The sequence below is a fragment of the Lactuca saligna genome, chromosome 8 (assembly GCF_052625555.1).
Source record: "Lactuca saligna cultivar CGN05327 chromosome 8, ASM5262555v1, whole genome shotgun sequence".
In the NCBI taxonomy this organism is placed as follows: domain Eukaryota; kingdom Viridiplantae; phylum Streptophyta; class Magnoliopsida; order Asterales; family Asteraceae; genus Lactuca; species Lactuca saligna.
In genome coordinates this window covers 163,662,001-163,680,665 of record NC_136424.1, presented here as the reverse complement: position 1 = coordinate 163,680,665, position 18,665 = coordinate 163,662,001, and the positions used below count along the sequence as shown (strand labels likewise).

The window sequence follows — 18,665 nt, the reverse complement described above, 5'->3', positions numbered from 1 at the left end:
GCTTGGGCCTTAGTTATGAATCTTGTTAGGCCAGGGGTAAAATGGTCATTTTACCCCAAGTATGCATTATGTATCATGGTTTGGGACCCCAATTGCTAATTGGGTGATATTTTGGTATTAATAGTTCAAGGAGTTGCCAGGGCAGCAGCTAAGGATTTCTTAAAGTGAACTCCAGCAGTGTGAGGTGAGTTACCTTCCCAGTATAAGTGAGTAGAAGGCACCAATGTCGGCCTACTAGTAGTTGTTTACATTTGAGATGATTGTCTTTGTGATAATTGTCCGGTTTGCCACTATCTGTTGAGATTTATGTGCTTGTATGTTATGTTATTATGTGGTATTGGTAGGGGTGAAGTAGATCCCGTAACCGGTCGAAAGAAACCGAAGGGGTAGGCCAACACTCAAATATGATAGGCAGTTACCGGTTGAAAGAGACCGAAGGGGTAGGCCAGCACCCTGCTATGTTAGGTGGTTACCAGTTGAAAGAGACCGAAGGGGGTACGCCAACACCCTGATATGCTAGGTAGTACCGGTTAAAAGAGACCAAAGGGGTAGGCCAATACCCGGATATGCTAGGCAGTTTGTTTATTGTATGGTATGTGGTATGATGGGGGAACTCACTAAGTTTCGTGCTTACGGTTTTTAGTTTTGGTTTCAGGTACTTCTTCTTCAAAAGGAATGGAGTCGGCATGATCGTCACGCATCACACTATGATTTTTCCGCACATAAGATCTTTGGGAGAATGTACACTAATGTTGTGTTCTTATGACTTGTTTTGATTATTGAGATATTGGTTTCGATTATGATATAAGATGATACTGTTAATGTTTTCAGACTACTGGTTTTTATAATTACGTAATTAAAAATGAAATTTTTGGTCATGAAATTTGGGATGTTACATTAACGGCGATAAATATCTTTAGCGACAACATTTTGAGAAATAATGACAGGACAATACCGACAACTTTTTAGGTGGCGATGTGTCGCCGCCTTTGCCTTTACCGGTGACAAATTGAACTTTTACCGACAACTTTTGTCGACGCTAAAGCTTCTTTTTCTTGTAGTGTAAATCGTAAGGGTAACAACGTAAAAAAATGTAAGCGTAAGGGTTTTCTTGCGAGTTTTATTTCATGGTACAGTGAAACCTCCTATCACATGTAAAAAGAAAAAATAGAAAAAATACATTGTAAAGTTTAGAAATTAATGAACATAGTAATGGACTTGGGGTAAAACCGTACTTTTCTTATAAACTTGTAATGGCTTTTGTATCAAAAGCCCAGATTGAGATGATTCTCAATGAACCGGTCAGACTACGTCTTCATCATCAATGAAACGCAGTTAACTCCCATGATGAGAGCAAAAACGATGCAATCATAATATCAAATTAAGTAACTTTGACATATCCATAGGAATAAATTAATTGTGTTATTTACTCAATGTTTTGGTTTGTTGGATCTTTACTTGTTATTTATTAAATGTTTTGGTTTGTTGAGTCTTTGATAATGAACGTATAGATGAGTTGGCAAAGCGTTTATCAACAATTGAAAGAAATATTTTGATCTGTAATAAATTTTGGAGGCGCAATACATCATCAGAAAGCTCTTGATGGGCTGGAGCTCCTAACAAAACAACTTCCCCTATGGTTGATTTGCAAATTCCACCGTATAGACCTCCAAATCAAGATTTCCCCACAATTTCGATCCAATTCTTAGATTTCCATGATTCCGTTTTAATGGTAGAATACGTCATTTCTTGAATTTTAAATTTTTCCTTATTTCTTTAGATGTTCGATTTCAAAATTTATTGTTAATTTCAATTTTGCATATTTGGCCTAGGTCCATTTGTAAGGCTTTAGAAATAGATTGAAATTCAATACTAAAACCCTTTGGGTTTTCCTTTATTTTTGCGCTTTCGTTCAGTCTTGATTTTGACTTATTATTTATTGAAGATGAATGCGGTTTTTGATTGTTCTTTGAGTAATTGCATGTGTTATTAAATTGTACATATTCCTAGTAGCTTATGGTCTTTGATTGTTTCTTGACTAATTGCGTATGTTACTAAATTCTACGTACATGTTCCTAGCAGCTTGAATATGGATTTCTGCTTTTATATGTGTTCAACTAACTGTGCTTGCATTTGTGATTAAAAAATCGTGAAAAGGAAACACGTAACGACATGCATGCACGCATAATATTAATATGGAACTTTGGCAGATCGGTAGCACTAAAGCCCTTAACCCTTTAATAAAGCTTGAAAGCCAACAAAAGAAACTAATACCGACATAATGAATTTCAAAAAGAGAATAACTGAAACATCAACGAGCATTCTAATAAAACAAACAAATTTGATCTTGATTCTCCTTAACTAGTAGCCTAGAATTTCGACTGAATTTGATCCACAACTTTCACCTCCACCTGAAAAGCCTTTGCCAACAGATCATCAGGGATATCAGGTTTTGCTCCAAAGACAGCATTTGCAACTGTAATAACACCTGGGTTTTGGCTGCTTAATCCAACAATGGCAACAGCATTGCAATTTCCAACATTCCTCTGAAAGTGAACAAGACCTTCTGGGAAAACAAAAACATCACCCGTTTGAAGTACTTTACTGAATAAACGGTTTTCAGGGTTGGATGTAATGAACCCGACTTGGATGGTGCCTTCAAGAACTGTGAAAATTTCGGTGGCGCGTGGATGTGTGTGAGGAGGATTAATGCCCCAAAGAGCATAGTCTACACGAGCCATTGAGATACCAAGAGTGTTGAGACCTGGTATTTGTGCAACAGTCACTGGAGTCACACGTGATCCGACTGCATTCGAGGTGTTTCCAATCATGTTTAGTCCACTGAAGAAGAAATCGGTCGCCTGTACAAGCTTTGGATCTTTGCAAGCCAAACCGTTCACTTGCACTGTAAAAATGTACAAATTGTAAGTTGAAACTGTTTGAAAGATTGGGTAATGCTTCAAATTCAAACGCATTGCAATATTACTTACCTGCGCCATTTGAGTCGGCAACACAAAAATCTTGAAGAGGGCTACTGTCGGATGCAAGGGCAATAGAACAAGATATCATGATAAGCCCAAGGAAAAGAAGATGAGAGGCCATTACTTTAGATTGTTTGTGATGGACGCTGATCGGAAAATGGAATGGATTGATAAATGGATTTGGTCTTGAATGCTTTTATAGTATAACACTGGGAACAGATTAGCCGTGCACCACCAATAAGTTTGATATTATATTGCTTAGTAATATTGCCTTGTGTACGATTATAACAAAGAACTTGTGGGCGTGTGGATTTGGTCAATGAAAATGCGAAATTCTTAATGCACCTTAATTGATTGTTCGCCGTTGCTTTGTTGGACTGTTATGACTAAGAATCTATGTCTGAAGTGGTCGTGTGATGCATGGACTCATTTCTCGTTGGTGAGATAAGAATCTATATCTCATGCCTAACGAACATTAGACTATCAACTATAACCGGAAAATCTTATAAAATGGTTTCGTTGATGTATTAATCCGGTGTAAGCACCTACAAGCCTAAGTTTTTTTTAACGGCGAAGGAAGAATCATACAAAACAAAACAGCCAGCAAGAAGCTGGAAAATGATACAAATTTTAGGGACAACTTCACCAAGATAAACTTACAAGCCTAGAAGACTAGATGCACGTAGCTCAACATAAATAGCACCAGAAATTATCCTACAAACCTATTACAACCATCAAAAGGCCTTTGGCCCTAGTAGTACGGTATGTGCGCTTCCTCCACCGTGAGGTCCATGGTTCAAGTCTCATTTGGGACATAGGTTATATTAAGAATAGAAAATTAGTAGCTTAGATTTTTCATTTTAAAGAAAAATCTAATATAAGTGTTCTAATATTCCCCCCATATTATCATAAAAACGATTGTAGCTTGTGTAAACGATTTTGTTGTGGCGTTTGTAAAGTCTCTATATTGAGTTTCGGCGCTTGAGTGAGAAACAGTGGGTTTTCGATTGGAGAACTAAGAGTCTCTAAGGAACAAATTACTACGCGGATGATATGGAGACCTTGATCTATTGCTCTTTTCATATAGCATAGAATACATTTGAGGAAATTGAAATGGGGTTGCCAGAGCACATGCATAAATTAACATACTTGATGACACCCGACCCGGTAAAAGTGTGATATTAAAATGTTTCGGTGTTGAGCGAGAGACAATACGTTGTTGCTTAGAGGACCAAGAGTTCTTAAGGAACATAGTACATGGAAGCAGATCAATAACCCCCCCCCCCCCCCCCCCCCTACACACACATATAGAGTTGGTGTATGAATAAGAAGTAAAATACTAAGGTTCTGGGATATCTTCGAGATTAACATATTGTAACGTCCCATTTTCATAACCAAAATTTTTTGTTTTATTTAAGTAAAGCTTCCCATTTATAAATCTATTTTGAAGAAAACCGTTTATTCCAAATACATTTATTGAAAATCAGAGTAATATTAAAGCGCGAAATTTTCATTGTTGTTGATGAATGTGTACAGTCATGCATTCGCCTTCTCATGATGATCGATGATACCTGAAACAATAAACAACTGAGTAAGTACAAAGCTTAGTAAGTTTCCCCCCCAAAATACCTCATACGATAAACATACAAGAAAGCATCGGGTCCACTCAACCACTGGCCTGGAATACCCAGGGTTTGTTGGCCTACCGCCTCAACCCAATCGTTCATCTCGAGCCTCCGTGCCTTCGGCTTATAGCCGGCCCGCACCTGATATCTTAGCCTACAACACAAAGTAGAATCGCCTCAACCCACTACCATTGTATATCGACATATAGACAATCAAGGATCAAGTATGCACATAATATAGGCAAACATCAATCATACATCTCACTACCGCCTACTGGTCCTCTCACAGCATATTGTCCCCCTACCAGTTAACCTCCATGAAATACATAATCATAAGTAACCATAGGTGAGATAGCCACCCAAACAAATGATCCTACTCTAGAGCCACAACGAAACTAGGAATAAGCAAGAAAGCCTAAATCAAGAGTTCTCGGACCATCCTACATGACCACATACAGTCCCTAAGGCACTCTACTAGATGATAACTAGCAAGTACAGGTAGACATACACATCTACTGATCACTACCATATAGCAATATCCTAAATACCATGATACAGATATAACACTCTACATAATAGCAACGTACTAACTACCAGGATACAGATCTAACAGGTCAATATAGCATAACAACATACCAACTACCATGATACATATCTAATAGGTCAATACAACATAGCAACTTACTAAATACCAACAATCTAATGAATGCATAATCGTATATTCTCAGAGGTGAGATTGACACTTGGACGGGTAATCCTCCACAACCAAACAAGGAATAGGTAAAAGAGCCTAAATCAAGTGTAACACCCCAAACATCATGACCAAAAAATTCATTTTTAAATCATTGAATAAACCATAGTTACTAAAAATCATTTATCAAAACAGAAACCATAATATCTCAAAACATCAAAATCAGTATATCGATATCAAAACATATGTCAAATGTATATCAGAGTAACATCCCAGGCTAAAACATCGTGGTGTGTGCAGTGCACTCATCCTGAGCTCTTCCCTCTGTTATCTGAAGTACCTGAAATCAAAACTGAAAACTATAATCATGAAGTGTAGTGAGTCTCCGCAAACTACTACATACCATACACATAATCACATATACTGGGCCCTACCCCTTTAATGGGCCTCTCCCGGCATCAGATAATGTCCGACATCAGGCCCCGCCTGGCATCAAGCCCTGGTCGGTATACACATCTGATTCTTCCAGGCCCTGCCTATCTCTGGGCCTCGCTCGTTATACAGATACAACAATATCATATAATCATACTAGCACATAAAGAGTCATACAGAGTACTATATACTCTAGTCCTAAGGCCCCACTTATCATGGGCCCCGCCCCTACTCTGCTAATTATGAGATATGGAACCCCATACACACTCAACTAGTGATGAGATACGTGACCCCGCCCATACGCACCTCCCTACCAAGCACATACAAGCATCAAACAGACAACAAGTATAATCTATCATGCACGTACTCATTGGGTACCACCCAACATTGAACCGTAGTCCAGAAGCATACATACAAACATTCCTCGAGCTTCGGCGGCATCGGACCATGGTCCGGAAAACATACAATCATACATAAGGGCCAGCATTGGTGCCTTCGACCCATCCCTACAGGAGGAAACTTGTAGCACCTAGTACTTGGTACGTAATTATTTTTATTTTTATCTAAGTGTTTTGCATTTTAGGCCTTGGACTTGGCGAGTTGAAGGACCAACTCGCCGAGTAGAAGCGGGAAGGGACGTAGGATTTAAGTGATGGACTCGGCGAGTCAAGTCCCGGACTCGATGAGTAGACCCTAGCTGGACAAAAAACCTTAATCTGAGGATATGCACCCTATTTAAACATCTCATTCAGTCACCCATCATCCCATTTGCTCCCAGAAGACCCCCATAGTGAACCCCAATCGTGTGAGTGAAGATCTAAGGCATTTTTGAGTGATTTTAGTGCTTTTGGGATCTAAGAAAGGAAGGAAAAGCTTGAAGAAACAAGAAGAGGCCTGAAGGATCCGAGTTTAAGCATCTTCCACATTGCATTTTAGGTATAAAGCTTATACCTTGCTCATTATTATTATAGATCTATTCTTGAAAGAAGTTAGGGCTTCTAAGATCCATTTTGGCTACCAACCATGATTGCAAGCATGGTTGAGGGCTAGGGTTTTGGATCTAGGGTTCTTGAGGGACCCTAAGGCAGAAAGCAACTGCTTTAGAACCCATGGAAAGTCTCATGCATGTTGGGAGTTCCTTTTTGAGCCATTTGGGCTCATTCTTCCATACATGCATGTAAAGTTTGTAACTTTGCGTGCTAGATCGAGCTTAGGGGCTTGGATCTATCATTTGGTCAAGTGTTGTACATCAGAAATCGAGGATTTTGAGTGTGGACATTACCGACTCGGTGAGTCCATTCTTGGGACTCAGCGAGTCCAAGGCTTTGTGTCCCATATTTATTAAGGGTCAAAAGAACTCAGTTGGGTGTTAGAAGGGTTGTAGCAAGATAGCAGGGTGCCTAAGAGACAGAGCTAGGGATTGGTGGGAGTCTGTTGGTGACTCATTAGAAGCCTCGGATGTTGAGGCAATGACCTAGTCAGACTTTATTACCAGATTCAGGGTGGAGTTTGCGCCAGCTGTAGAGCTTCAGCAGCTGGCCACAGAGTTTTTGGACATGAGACAGACCACAAAAACTATGGCGGAGATCACTGCCAAGTTTTAGGAGAGGGCATTGCTGGTGCCCCAATATGCGGGAGATGAGGATATGAGGAGGACCCGCTACCATGACATGCTGCGAGCCGGCATTCGAGAGCATGTTAGTTTTTCAGCTTGCTCTACCCTAGATTCCATGATTGCAAGGGCAAGGGAGAGGGAGATCGATCTGGAGCATGTCCAAAAGAGGAAGATAGAGGAGGGGCAGATGACTTGGGCTTCGGGGAAGAAGCCCAAGGGATCGGATGGTAGGTCGAAAGGCCAGTCAGGATAAGGCTGCTTCAGGAAATGCGGCAGGCCACATGAGGGGGCGTGTAGATTGGGATCATCGGGCTGCTACAAGTGCGGCAAGATGGGGCACTTTAGCAGGGATTGTACCGCCCCTGCACCTACTGTTCATACATCAGAGTTGTTGTGTTTCCACTGCAACCAGAATGGCCACAAGAAGGCCAATTGTCCCCAGTTGATAGCAGCAGCAACGCTAGTGAAGGCGCTAGCCCCAGTGACCCTACGGATTACTGATGGCCGGCAGGGAATGACAGATGCTCCAGTGGTAAGGATTCAGGCTTTCTAGTTGACTACCAAGGAAGCACGCACCACACCCGATGTGGTGACGGGTATCATTCTTTTTCCCTGATCTGTGTGTATGATATTATTGATGTTGATATGTGCCTTGTGTATACATGTTTAGGATCGTTCCATGTGAACGGTATCCCGGTGCAGGTGTTGTTTGATTCAGGTGCCACTCGATCTTTTGTTTCTCTTGCATTCAGCAAGAGGTTTTCTGGTCCTTCATGCATGTTGGATTGCCCTTTAGAGGTAGAGATTGCTGATAACCGATCGGTGCGAGCATCGAAGGTATTCCGAGATTATGTGCTGAGATTATTCGAGGAGCGTTACCCGGTAGACCTGGTGTAACATACACGTTCTGAAATTGTGTATTCTTATTATTAAAAGTGAATAAAATTGAGTGTTGAGTTCTAACAGGTAGTTTTTACTAGAAATGAAGTAAAACTATGTTTAGAATCACTCATAAAATATTGGGAGTCTTATGAGATTCCAATTAATAGCCAAATAGTCAAATTTAGCAAAAATATAAAATTTTAAATAAGTAAAATTTTATTATTTGATGTTGTAAATCATCTCATTAGAAACTTGTAGGTGAAAACCTCGTCAAAATCCGAGTTATAACGAAGAAGTTATGACCAACCGAAGATCCGCGACAAAACCGACATGACGCTGAATGACGTAAAAAGTGAGTTTTTGATAAACTACCTTTTAGCCTTAGTAATCTAAATGAAAGTCTTAGTATTCATTAAACCAAGAAATTCTATAAAAAGAACGCAAAAATCTGACTTCGTATGAGGAAGTTATGATTTTTCGAAGTTTCAACTTAGCAGTAGACAGCTAAAAAATCGAATTTTAGGTCGAGGGATATTTGACCGATACATTATAAATAAGAATCGAAGGTCTCTTCAATTGTAGTACAACGGTAAAAAGTCTGACGCAAACGGATGTCGGATGAAGAAGTTATGAATTTTTAATAGATTTTCCTGTCCCGGTCTGTTAAAAATAACAATATTAAAAATAAATTCAAAATTAGCCAACGAAATCTATACGAAAGTTGTAGACCGTAATTTTAGCTACGCGTTCATATCAAGAACGTCAAAAACAGAGTTTGTATGTGAAAGTTATGGATTTTAGAAGTTCGGGGCTCAAAATCCAAAGATTTTCACATGAATAGTAACTGCCACGAAGCAACCACGTCACCTAGCACGAAGCAGGTGCGTCACCTGAGACGTGGCCTCGCCTCGCAGTACCACTTGTCACACAGGTGGCCGAAACATGAGAAGCCACCGGAGACCCTCGTTGCTGCCACGTCCCTCGCACGAGGAAGCTGCGTCACCGAGTCGTGTCCGTCGCTGATTGGTCCAAAGCCGCGACCCAATGGCCTTCCGATGCGCCTCGCTTCGTGTCACCACTCCGAGCCTTGCACCTAGTCACTGAGCCTCGCCTTTGCGCCACGTGATCTGCGCTGCTGCTGCCACCTGCCCCTTCGGATCCGAACCTCGCCCCTATAAATAGGTGGGTGCGAACCCTCCCGGCTAGAATTTGAAAATTTCCAACTTTAGCCCCTTTTTCCATATTTTCACTATTTTGACTTTTCCCGAAGCCCCGGTATCAATTTTAGCACCCAAAACACATCCTGAGACCCCGGAGAAGCCCGAAAATTTTCTCTTTTCGGTTTTGATGCCCTACCTTCGCAGAGCCCGATTTTCAATTAAGCTCCCGGTTTTCAACATAGAAAGACATATTTAAAGCTGAAATGTTGTCCAAATTACTATTTTAACCCCCAGTTTACTTAAGGTGAGTTCAATATATAGGAAAATTTGTATGTTATGTGTTATATGTGCTATGTGCTTCTTAGTGTTATTATTCTGAGTTATTCTTCCGTGTTATTTTATTCGCTATGTTTATAGCAAATATAATACCTTTGACCATGTGTTCAGTGAAAGCACTTAGATTCACATTGGTACTGGTACGTAGCCTCTGGCCATGTAAAGCATGTCTCCGTAAGAGAATGACTTTTATTCTATGGCATTGGCATAAGGTTTGATAGGAATGGTATGTAGCCTCCGACCATGTAGAGCATGACTCCGTAAGGGAATTGAACTCTATTCTATGGTATTAGCAAATGGTTAAACAGGGCATGAAAACCTGAAATCTACCAAAATGGTTAAACAGGGCGTGAAAACCTGAAATCTACTGAAATGATAAATAGGGCGTGAAAACCTGAAATCTATCATATTGATAATTAGAAATTATATGTCTTCTGTGCCATTTGGGCCAAAGCTTTATCGATGCATATCAAGTATTGAAATCGTTATGTCTCATTGAAAAGTATATCTTTGAATAAAGTCTTTGATTGATATGAACGCTTGTCACATGATTTCACATGTCTTGTTGTTCCTCTTTGCTTTTGCCACATTGAAGTATATATAAGGCATAAGATTATATTGTATCTATTTATTGAATTCACTAAGCGTTCTCGGTTAGTCCTCTCAATATTTAACAATTGCAGGTGATAAGTATTCCAATATAGCTTTATACTGCTAATAGATTTAGAATAGTTAATAGTATTTCTCTGTATTTTTAATGTTCATGTATGTATATGAATAGTAGATTCCTGGGTAGACATGAAATGTAATAAAACTTAGTCGGTTTGTATCCAATCCTTTGTAATCACTTTATCAATATAAAATATTGTTTTATAAATATGCATGTAGCATGTTTTGAGGAAGTAACTTAAGAAATCTTTTGAAATAGTATGAAAGTTTGGGTCTTTCATAAATACGAAAGTTGGGGTCTTTCAATCATGGTATCATACCAATGGTTTAAGTGAACTAAATATCACGGATTGATATTTAGACTTAAACTGTTGGAAGCTCAATATATGAGCTGATTCATAATAAGTGTATGGATACAAACCATAGGAAATATTTAAGTGGGGGATTAGGTAATGATAAACCCTAATATTCTAAGATATTAAGTTACTTCAGAATTTTAAGAAAATTAGTTTAAGTGAACCAAAATTTTTTAAGAATTTTTAAACTTTGACAAGAATTATTAAGTAAAGATGATACGATATATTTTAGGTTGAATACCTAATGGAGACAAGCACTAGAATATTAAGAGGAGATATGCCTTATATTCTATTTTGTGCTAAATGATAAATGAATATTAAGATGAGATATGCCTTATATTCTATTATGTGCTAAATGATAAATGAATATAAAGAGGAGATATGCCTTATATTCTATTATGTGCTAAATGATAAATGAATATAGAGAAGAGATATGCCTTATATTCTATTATGAGAAAAAGCTTAAGGTCTGTTGTTGACCATGGTTTAGAAAATTTAAGAATTTTCATAATAGAATTTTTCGGAGTGATAAAGAGACTTATGATAGTTGACATCGATAAGTTTATAAATAAACGATCGCGAGATATCGTAAAATAATAAATATGAATTGTTATCGTAATAAGTGTATAAATACCAATAGAATGGTAATATACATTTAAAGTATGTTTGATATATAATAACATGTTTGGAAGAAAGATGTGTGTTTGAAACACGTTTGGACAAGATAAATGTGTTGGTACAAATCCATGAAGTTGTTCTACAGCTGTTCAGATTGAAGAAGTAATTGTTTAATAGAGTCAAAAGAACCGAAGATGGCGATCAATACTTCGATAGTATCTAAATTGATGTGGTACAAGATTAGAAGAATTAAATGAAGATCAAAAGAAAGGCTAATGAAGTTTTTAGACTCAATAGGCCAAGACTTTGTGATATAAAGTTCCATTGTGTGTTAAGCCGACTTTAACATACAAGATTGGGATGGTGAATTGAGTCATTTAGTGGTAAATGGTTAAGCAACTTACTTGTTTAAGTAAGGTAGAATGCTTAATTGAAGAAGAAATACACCCATAGTATCGTACGAAGAGATGTTGTAGTCAGGAATGACAGAGAACCAAGTTGAAGCTAGTAAAGCTTGCTGAGATGCAGCTAAGATGCAGACTCCTTAGGATAGACTCCTATGAAATAGACTTAGACTTACTCAGATACAAGAATAATGATGTCAAGCAAGAATAATGAAATGAACAAAAATGCATGATGGATTGCATGAGTTAGAAGATGATGCAGGTAGTAGAAGACCGTTTATCTCCATGCGGCTAAAGTAAATTTTGGAGTAGTGTATCTTGTAGAGTAGACACTGCTCAAGAAAGAATTAGTATGAAGAAATGGAAGTAAAATTTCTATAGACATATGGAAAAGTATTAGGATATATTCGAGCATATGCATGAGAAGAATTCTAAAAAGCGAGTATAGGTAATCCAATATATGTTTGATAGAAACGTGAAAACCCTACTTGAGTCTAGGAGAAACTGTTATATGAACACATTCATGTGTAATAAGTTGCTTTGTGAAAAAAAAAAAAACTTTTGAATGGTAACTTGGGAACTGCGAGACAATACTTGGGACAAGTATGAGTAGGTGTGAATAGTAGTAGAGGCCTATACTACTGGAAGCGCAGGACTCACACTTGGATCGGGAAAAGTCACAAGGTTACCAAGAAGCTAGTAAATGATTTCGTTTTATTCATGTGTGTCGTTACCTTCATTTCGGTAATGACTAAGAAGATAATTATCGTTCAAATCTTAATGTCATAAAGAATTGAGTCCGATTAGTATAAATCCGCGAAGGGAGTTGATTGGTTCAGAGAACCATGTCTTATATAGTGATAAAACTTCAATAGGAATACTGAAGAAGTAAATAGTCGAGGTAGTCGATAGAAGTATAACGATCTTCATTAAAGAGTTGAGCAATCATTAGCCAGAGATGTGACTTGCTATGTGGTGTTACTGGACACAAGAAATATTTCTAGCCTACTCTTACTAGTTAAATGACGCGGAGTCAAGTTTCCGTTCAACAATCAAAAAGTACTCCAACTAAAAAGGAGGAAGTGCCAAAAGCTAAAAGATGTGTAGGTCCGAAAGCATGAATTGGAGATACGTGGTGCTATTCTTTCTATTCCAAAGCATCCACGTGTTGATCAAACTCTTTTTGTTTTCGCTATTCTATCAACTCGATTTATTCGATCTGATTATAATACAAGAGTTTGGATCGTTATGTGCCTTGTGTGAAATAAAATCAAAGGTCATTAGAATATGACCATTCGAGTTGTTGTTATAGCAAAAGTAAAGACCTTATCTTGGGTTTAGTCTATAAACCAAGAAGGAGCAGGAGTCTACAATGAGAATTGAGTTTTAACTCAAAGATTAGAATTGAATGTTCAATAGAGAATGAAGAGCGGGTGCAAATTTGAACACCACCAGTAATTAGGAAGTTTGAAGAATTTGACAATCGTTTGGCAAACTAAAAGTTAAATATCGTACATTTAAGATTACCACAAAGGGAGTAAGTTAAACCTCGAGTGTTGTGACTAGTAATTTTCTCGTAAACTCTAGATCTACTCACATCTTATTTGATTTCAATGCCTCAGATTCTTTCGTGCCTTATCAATTCGCATATTCTTTTCAAATTGCTTGTTACGCAGTTGTCCAATCATTTCATATAGATAACAAAAGAAATATATATCATTACTTGCTGATAAAGCCTATAGAGTTAGTGTTATAGGAATTGAAAGTTCTAATCTTCCTGCTAACCTAATTCCTATCTTTGATATTATTCTCGACATGGATTGGTTGTTAAAGAACCATGCAAAGCTCTTGTTCTAGAAAGAGATGATATGCATCCCTATCAAAAGGGAAGATCCTATTTATGTCTACGATGAAAGTAATAAATTTCTTTCTTAAAAACTTGTAAATTATGTTGAAGGGATATTCCACATATCCGACTTATACTGTTAATACCTTGAAAGAGGAGAAGAAAACTGTGAATGATATCCTTTGAATAATTATCGACCGGTTGATGAAGAGTGCATATATTCTCGCCACACATGAAACGACTCCATTGGAGAAATACGTGTAAGTTACTTAGACGAAATTGTGGCAAGTCATGGTGCGCCACTATAGATTCTTTCCGACTGTGATACTCGTTTCACTCCTCACTTTTGGGTGAGAATGAAGCATGAATTAGGATCTCGAGTTGCTCTTAGTACAACTTATCATCCTCAGACAAATGGTCAAAAGAAGAGAGCAATCCAAACAGTAGAAAATATACTGAAGGTATATAAAGTACTGTATGAGCGTAAATGTCATACTCAAATATTTTGGCGTGAAGTTAGACGGAAGATCTTTCGAGGATCTGAAATAATTCAAGACATCACTAACAAGATACAAATTTTCCGAGAAAGAATGAAAGCAGCCCAGGATCGATAAATTCCCTATGCAGAAAAGAGGAGATGACCCGTAGAATTCTGGGTGGATGATTTACTAATACTGAAAGTATTTCATGAAAAGGCGTTATACTACTTTGGAAGAAAGAATGGTTGGTAAGCAAGCATACTGCTTGGAATTGCCTAAAGATTTGACAAATATTCATGAAGTGTTTCATGTGAGCTATCTATGTAAAGGTTTAAGTATATATGATGAAATTGTTCTATTATCCGAGGTGATACTGGATAATAAGTTAAGTAGAAGAGATCGTAAATGAAAGAACGACTAATTTACGTAATAAAGAACTGAAGTTGGTGCTTCTCAAGTGGAAACACCATTGAGGCCGAAATTATACTTGGAAAAATAATAATGAAATAAGAATGAAGTATCCCTAATTGTTTTAATCGTTATGATTTTGGGGACGAAATCCTCAAAAGGAGGAGGTATTTGTAACATACACGTTCTAAATTTGTGTATTGTTATTATTAAAAGTGAATAAAATTGAGTGTTGAGTTCTAACAGCTACTTTGTACTAAAAATGAAGTAAAACTATGTTTAGAATCACTCATAAAATATTGGAAGTCTTATGAGATTCCAATTAATAGTCAAATAGTGAAATTTAGCGAAAATATAAAATTTGAAATAAGTAAAATTTTATTATTTTATGTTGTAAATCATCTCGTTAGAAACTTGTAGACGAAAACCTCGTCAAAATCCGAGTTGTAACGAAGAAGTTATGACTAACCGAAGATCTGCGACAAAACCGGCACGACGCCGAATGACGTAAAAAGTGAGTTTTTGATAAAATACTTTTTAGCCTTAGTGATCTAAATGAAATTCGTAGTATTCGTTAAACCGAGAAATTCGATAAAAAGAACGCAAAAATCTGACTTCGTATGAGGAAGTTATGATTTTTCGAAGTTTCAACTTAGCAGTAGACAACTAAAAACTCGAAATTTAGATTGAGTGACATTTGACCGATACATTATAAACGAGAATCGAAGGTCTCGTCATTTGTAGTACAACGGTAAAAAGTCTGACGAAAACGGATTTCGGATGAAGAAGTTATGAATTTTTAATAGATTTTCCTGTCCCGGTCTGTTAAAAATAATAATATTAAAAATAAATTCAAAATTAGCCGACGAAGTCTAAACGAAAGTTGTAGAGCGTAATTTTAGCTACGCGTGCATATGAAGAACGTCAAAAATGGAGCTCGTATGTGAAATTTATGGATTTTAGAAATTCGGGGCTCAAAATCCGAAGATTTTCGCATGAATAGTAACTGCCACGAAGCAGCCACGTCACCTCGCACGAAGCAGGTGCGTCACCGGAGACGTGGCCTCACCTCGCAGTACCACTTGTCGCACAGGTGTCTGAAACATGCGAAGCCACTGGAGACCCTCATTGTTGCCACGTCCCTCGCACGAGGAAGCTGCGTCACCGAGTCGTGTCCGTCGCTAATTGGTCCGAAGTCGCGGCCCAATGGCCTTCCGATGCGCCTCGTTTCGTGTCACGACTCCGAGCCTCGCACCTGGCCACCGAGCCTCGCCTTTGCACCGCGTGGTCTTCGCTGCTGCTGCCACCTGCCCCTCCGGATCCAAACCTCGCCCCTATAAATAGGAGGGTGCGAACCCTCCCGGCTAGAATTTGAAATTTTCCAACTTTAGCCCCTGTTTCCATATTTTCACTATTTTGACTTTTCCCGAAGCCCCGGTATCAATTTTAGCACCCAAAACACGTCCCGAGACCCCTGAGAAGCCCGAAAATTTTATCTTTTCGGTTTTGAATCCCTACCATCGAAGAGCCCGGTTTTTAATTAAGTTCCCGGTTTTCAACATAGAGAGACATATTTAAAGCTGAAATGCTGTCCAAATTACTATTTTAACCCCCAGTTAACTTAAGGTGAGTTCAATATATAGGAACAATTGTATGTTATGTGTTATATGTGTTGTGTGCTTCTCAGTGTTATTATTCTGAGTTATTCTTCCGTGTTATTTTATTTGCTATGTTTATAGCAAATATAATACCTTTGACCATGTGATCAGTGAAAGGACTTAGATTCACATTGGTACTGGTACGTAGCCTCTGGCGATGTAGAGCATGTCTCCGTAAGAGAATGACTTCTATTCTATGGCATTGGCATAAGGTTTGATAAGAATGGTATGTAGCCTCCGACCATGTAGAGCATGACTCTGTAAGGGAATTGAACTCTATTCTATGGTATTAGCAAATGGTTAAACAGGGCATGAAAACCTAAAATCTACCGAAATGGTTAAACAGGGCGTGAAAACCTGAAATCTACTGAAATGCTAAACAGAGCGTGAAAACCTAAAATCTATCATATTGATAATTAGAAATTATATGCCTTCTGTGCCATTTGGGCCAAAGCTTTATTGATGCATATCAAGTATTGAAATCGTTATGTCTCATTGAAAAGTATATCTTTGAATAACGTCTTTGATTGATATGAACGCTTGTCACATGATTTCACATATGTCTTGTTGTTCCTCTTTGCTTTTGCCACATTGAAGTATATATAAGGCATAAGATTATATTGTATCTATTTATTGAATTCACTAAGCGTTATCGCTTATTCCTCGCAATATTTAACAATTGCAGGTGATGAGTATTCCAATATAGCTTTATACTGCTAAAAGATTTAGAATAGTTAATAGTATTTCTCTGTATTTTTAATGTTTGTGTATGTATATGAATAGTATATTCCTGGGTAGACATGAAATGTAATAAAACTTAGTCGGTTTGTATCCAATCCTTTATAATCACTTTATCAATATAAAATATTGTTTTATAAATATGCATGTAGCATGTTTTGAGGATGTAACTTAAGAAATCTTTTGAAATAGTATGAAAGTTTGGGTCTTTCATAAATACGAAAGTTGGGGTCTTTCACCTGGTTCCTATTCTGTTGAGAGGGAACAAGGTGATTATAGGCATGGATTGGTTGAGCCCCAATGGGGCAGTGATAGATTGTGCACAGCAACTGGTGCGGATCTGGATCCTGAGTGTCGGAGAGTTGGTGGTTCAGGGCGAGTGGCCACAGCGTGGACCAACTGTTTGTTTAGTAGCGAGAGCTAGGCGTTACCTTCATCGGGGTTGCACATGATATGTTGCTTATGTCATGAACACTCGGGAGGTGGATAAGGCGTTAGTGGGCGATGTGCCCGTGGTGAGAGAGTTTACGGATGTATTCCCCAAGGAGTTTCCTGGGATACCTTCGGAGAGGCAGGTGGAGTTTAGGATCAACCTAGTCCCTGGTGCGGCTCCGATAGCCAAGGTACCGTATCGGTTGGCTCCTCCTGAGATGCAGGAGTTGTCTACACAGCTGCAGGAGATGTTAGATAAGGGATTCATTAGACCAAGTAATTCTCCCTGGGGAGCCCCAATTCTGTTTGTGAAGAAGAAGGATGGGTCGCATCGGATGTGTATAGATTATCGGGAGCTGAACAAGGTAACAATGAAGAACCGTTACCCACTCCCGAGGATTGATGACCTCTTTGACTAGCTACAATGAGCATCTTGGTTCTCCAAGATTCATCTGCGTTCAGGATATCATCAGATGAGAGTCAAAGAGGAGGATGTACAGAAGACTGCATTCCGGACGCGCTATGGCTACTACGCGTTTGTTGTGATGCCCTTCGGGCACACCAATGCTCCTGTCGCATTCATGGAACTCATGAACCGTGTGTGTAGACCGATGTTAGATCAATATGTGATAGTATTTATTGATGATATCTTGGTTTACTCCAAGACACAGGAGGAGCACAAGGAGCATCTACGAGAGGTTCTAGAGACTTTGAGGAGGGAGAACTTGTATGCTAAGTTCTCCAAGTGTGAGTTCTGGTTGTGCGAGGTGCAGTTCCTTGGGCACCTCGTCAACCAGAACGGGATTTCGGTGGACCCATCCAAAGTGGAGGACGTGATGAGATGGGAAGTTATGAATTTTCCATCTGAGATTCGGAGTTTCCTAGGATTAGCAGGCTACTATCAGAGATTCATCTAGGATTTCTCCAAGATAGACGTACCCCTGACCAGGCTAACAAGGAAGGTCGTGGTCTTTTGTTGGGGGCCTGAGCAGCAGGCCGCATTTGAGACACTGAGACAGAGATTGTGCGAGGCACCAATCTTAGCCCTGCCAGAGGGCATGGAGGATTTTGTCATGTACTGCGATGTGTCCATCTCGGGTTTGGGCGCAGTACTGATGCAGAGAGGGCATGTTATCGCCTACGCGTCAAGGCAGCTGAAGTCTCACGAGGCGAATTACCCGACGCATGATTTGGAGCTGGGGGCTGTCGTGTTTGCCCTCAAGATTTAGCGTCATTACCTCTATGGGGTTCGTTGTACCATCTACACAGACCACAAGAGTTTGAGGTACCTCATGGATCAGCCGAATCTAAACATGAGGCAGTGTCGGTGGTTGG

General features: G+C 38.9%; 1 protein-coding gene across 1 annotated transcript; it reads right to left on the bottom strand.

The window, feature by feature from the left end:
* Window positions 1–2,369: 2,369 nt before the first annotated feature.
* Window positions 2,370–3,105, bottom strand: LOC145011661 (putative germin-like protein 2-3). The gene is made up of 2 exons (XM_078970393.1): window positions 2,991–3,105; window positions 2,370–2,905 (listed from the first exon to the last, which is right to left on the bottom strand). Exons 1-2 carry the CDS (start codon window positions 3,100–3,102, stop codon window positions 2,370–2,372), a joined length of 648 nt encoding a protein of 215 aa, XP_078826519.1. The 5' UTR covers window positions 3,103–3,105.
* Between the last annotated feature and the right edge of the window lie 15,560 nt (window positions 3,106–18,665).